The sequence below is a fragment of the Arachis ipaensis genome, chromosome B01 (genome assembly GCF_000816755.2).
Source record: "Arachis ipaensis cultivar K30076 chromosome B01, Araip1.1, whole genome shotgun sequence".
Lineage (NCBI taxonomy): Eukaryota > Viridiplantae > Streptophyta > Magnoliopsida > Fabales > Fabaceae > Arachis > Arachis ipaensis.
The window spans coordinates 42,182,482-42,186,977 of record NC_029785.2 but is presented as its reverse complement, the minus strand read 5'-3'; the positions used below and the strand labels follow the sequence as shown (position 1 = coordinate 42,186,977).

General features: G+C 36.4%; 1 protein-coding gene across 2 annotated transcripts; it reads left to right on the top strand.

The window, feature by feature from the left end:
• On the top strand, window positions 486–2,412 carry LOC107617799. Of its 2 annotated transcripts, none has more exons than XM_021120697.1 (3): window positions 486–1,556; window positions 1,626–1,697; window positions 1,901–2,412. In XM_021120697.1, exons 1-2 carry the CDS (start codon window positions 790–792, stop codon window positions 1,651–1,653), a joined length of 795 nt encoding a protein of 264 aa, XP_020976356.1. In that variant the 5' UTR covers window positions 486–789; the 3' UTR covers window positions 1,654–1,697; window positions 1,901–2,412. The 2 variants fall into 2 exon arrangements, with proteins under 2 accessions (XP_020976356.1, XP_016175157.1); XM_016319671.2 differs by having other exon boundaries at window positions 498–1,491.

Here is a 4,496-nt window from a genome sequence, read left to right as displayed (position 1 = left end):
TAAATATGGTGCCAAGAGTAACTCTAATCATATTATTTGGTCTGAGCCTGGTGTTGATCTCCAACGAATCATCCGCTCGGATTTAGGATAGTTTTTGCTTTGTTTCTTTCCTTGTTTAGACACCAAAAAAAATCTATAAAATGTTAGTTCTTCAAACTCAACAGGAGACTTTGAACCACACATTCTTCTTATATTACAAATTTTAGATTTTGGGTAATTCTCTGAAAATTAGAGATACTATCAATAGAGAAATTAGGATATTCATATTAAGGACTAATTTGGGGGCATAATCAGATTTTTTTACATATCAATTGATTTTAAAAAATAAAAAATTTAGGTAATAGAAGACTTAACAGAGTTTGTCATCTCAGCATTCCAATGTATTAGATTATTAGGTTTAGGTATTTTTGTCAAATTTTAAAATTTTTCGAGAATTATTTTGTTAGCGTCATAATTTTTTAAATAGGCAATAACTGAAAATAACTAGGACTATAGGCGGCCAAAGGTTAATCAAAACTCATAATTAGGAAATCCTCACACAAAGTCACAAATAACCACACACCCCCTTTTGTGGCCTTATATTACTTACAGGCATATGCATTCATTGAAGGCCAAACTCTCTTCAGCACAAAAAATTTCTTCTACAACCATCCCCTCATTCAATTTCCCCCCCCCCTTAAGCTAGGGTTTTTCACTTTTCACCTTCTATACGACAGCGTTTCGAGTTTCAACCAACTGTTGTCGTTCTTCTTCTTCACTGGCGAAACAAAGAAGAGAAAACGTGTGTGAATGGCTACAGCGCCGTTGAAGTCTCAGCCTCTGCACAACTTCACTTTACCGTTTCTGAAATGGGGAGGTACCAGCACTGCCAAGAGCCACCACGCCACCACCTCCAACAACCACCACCGCTTCCGCCGCCCTGTCTCCGATCACGAGCATGACTCTGACTCCGATAACCGCCTACCACGTGTCGGATCGCGACCACAGAGGACTAACCGCTATGCTGTTTCCCCTTCCAATCACCACAGCAACAGCCACAACCAAAACCAAAACAAAAACCACACTCCTCCACTTCATACCAACATCAGCAACACCAATAACGAGCATGAGGCCGAAGACGAGGAGGAGAAGAAGCATGAAACCGAGGTAGCTGAAGCGGCCGGGGCGGAGGAGGCGGTGCAGAAGCCGTGGAACCTGAGGCCGAGGAAGCAGACGGCGCCGGCGGTTACGGGTGGAACGTCGAGGAGCGGGAATGGCGAAGGAGTGGAAGCGGCGAACGCGGAGGGAGGGAAGTCAATGAGGCTGAGAGGGATGATGGCAGCGATGGCGGGGCCGGCAGCGGCGAGGGAGGGACAGTGCTCGTCGGAGAAGAGGAAGTTCTGGATCGCGCTTTCGAGGGAAGAAATCGAGGAGGACATCTTCATAATGACTGGGTCCAGGCCCGCGAGAAGGCCCAGGAAGAGGCCCAAGAACGTTCAGAAACAAATGGATGTACGGACACTATTCGATACCAAATACAATACTACCAATGCATCCTTCTCGTTTTATTTAGATAGGTGAAGTAACTGTTCCGTTTTATTGCTACTAAATTTAATCTATTTTTTTAATTTTTTGTTAAATTTCAGTGTGTTTTCCCTGGGTTATGGCTGGTAGGGGTTACTGCCGAAGCGTACAGGGTGGCGGATGCTCCGGCAAAGGTTCTGTCTTTTTCTTATTCTTTTTATTATTATTATCATTATTATTTATTATTATTATTATTATTTGGATGCATTTTGTGGTTGCGACCCGCAAAGCATGCTGTGTGGAGGGTTTGAAATATGATTGTGAATTTTTGTGATTTTGCAAGGACGAGAAAATTGATTAGTTATTTGGTGGTTGGTCATTTCTTTCTTGATTGCAGAGGTAACAAAGAAGCTGCGGGGGAGTGGTTTGCAGCTTCTTGCGAAAGCTGTTTTGGTTTTGGGGGAGGCATGGTAAATTGGTACCAGGAATGGAGGTATAAATGCGCAGAATTTGTGTAAAGACAGAAGGAAATTACATGTCTAAGTTGGGAAAAGAAGACCCAGCAGTTATATGATAACATATATGCTAGGTTCTTTTTGTCCTTCTTCCTTTTTGTAGCTGTTTTGTGTGTTACTTCCTAGCACTAGCTTTGGGTATGCAGGGTGGCAAGTTTAGTTTAGATGATTACCAAAGTAGTTTAAGTTTACTTATTCCTTGCAGTCTTCTCTGTAAGTAAAGTAATATCCATATCCATATCTATAACTATTTCTCTCTATATATATGATATAATAGGTTAATTATGAATTAATTAGTAAATAAAAAATCTAAAGTCAGTGATGATTTCAGAGGTTTCTTGTTTGAATTATAGTTCTGATGATGTGTACAACCGGTTTCAACGTTTTGACAGGCTTCCCCTACATTGTTTTCTTTTTTGTTTTTTCGAGGGGTGGGTGGGCTACTAGTGAGTGTTATGATGTTATAGTTAAATTTTGCGAACCAACAGGTCAGACACTGAGATGCATATGTCTCCTTCTGGCTTGGGAAGAGATCTTTTATTTTAACATTCATGATGATGAGGTTGAAACTTGAAAGTTTTACAGCAAAATATTACTGCCTGCTTTCTTTCCCTTAGATGATGAGTTTTATACTTTTATGATGTTAGTTTCATTAGATGTATTATCTGTGTCATCCTACCTCATACACTGAGCCAAAAGTATTTTCCGCTCTTGGATAGTGTGGGATCCACATAAGATGGGTCCACATCTTATTCAATGGTGAGAAAATGAAAATGAAAATGTGTATTATGCTATTAGCATTTAGCAGTTAGGGGTGCACAGCAGCAGATGGGGCAGAGTTTGGGCCGGGTGAAGTGAGTTTAGTTTTGATTTTAATTTGGTCCTAAATAATGAAATGATTGGATCTATTTTTAATGATTGGATGTATTTTTTAAATTTTTATTTGGTCTTAGATTCCGACATCACCAAAATTTGAATTTTATATTTTTGAACTTTTAAATTTTTGAAAATAATTATTTCATAACACTTCATGTAATAATAATTTAGAGTTTAATAATAATTTAAAATCTCATAATAATAATTAGTCAATTGCACGTCAAAATATATATTCAAAGTCTCATGAAAATAAAATGCATTTTTTTATACAGGTTCAATGGGTCGGATCTGAGTGGTCCAAATCGTTTAATAAATTAGCAGGATTATTTATTGAAACTTTGGGTCTTATCGAATCATAGAAACATTTATTGAAACTTCGGGTCTTATCGGATCATAATAAAATTGGACAAAATTAGTCTCAAAGTAGATGAATTCGAACTGAATTTTTGAATGGAACCGGATCATAAATACTCCTATTAGCAATATATTGGCGGAATAATTATATAGAAGATGCAATATAGGATATTTATGTTACAGTAGCTACAGTAATTATGGTACTTTAAAAAATTGTTAAAATTTAAATAATATTTTTTAATTATTTAACATTTTTAATTATTACTAAAAAAAGTATTACCAAAATATAAAAAATATAATTTTAATGTTTAACAACACTTGTATAACTATCATAATTATCGTAAACATAGATATACTCTCCTTGTATACAATGGTTTTTTAAATATTACTAAAAAAAGTATTACTGAATTATAAAAAAATATAATTTTAGTGTTTAAAAACACTTGTATATTCACCGTAAATATAGACATACTCTCCCTATATAAAAAACTTCGTTATATTTCACACCCTTTAATATTTGTTTAGCTTTGATAATCCTAAGCATAACCTCGCTAGCTTTGCATGAGGAAAAGGCTAATCCTTTGACACCAATTAGAAAGCAACTTTTAAAGGCATTTCAAATTTCAAAATCCCCGTCACTGATTATAACCAAACTAACAAACAATCAAACATGGCGTCCAAATTTACAAGCTTTAAAATTAGTTGTGAATAGTCATTTCGGTTTTCCTTTCAACCCCAAAAGAACCTTTATCTGCACATTTCTTTTTCAGCGGCATGGTTGGGTGATATGGCAATCCTTTCCCTTTATGCTTTAGGCAGAGTTGAAATTTGAGCTAGTAAATTTGCCGTGAGTGTAATACTGTATGTGCTGAAGCTTTGCAGGCTTGAAGCCAATAGTTTCCTTTTACGTGGTGGAACTGGAAGGGCTTTGAGTCTTTGACCTCGCTTGTTATTTTATTAGTCTTTGGAGACCAAGGAGAGTTTGAATGCTTGCTTCTAGTCGTCATTTTCTTTGACCAAAGAAACATGCTCTCCTGATTAGGCAAACATTGTTGAACAACGAGGCTACGGTCAATGATCCCAAACACTCTTTGCCCAATCAGTTCTGGTACTATTTATTATTCAGGAGGGGAAATCGTTGTTCATAGTGCTTGATTTTTCAATTACAATATTTCGATAAATTCTTTTTAAGTGAAGAGATTGGTGAAACATAAAAAAAAATATTTTAATTATTTTTGATTAAAAAAG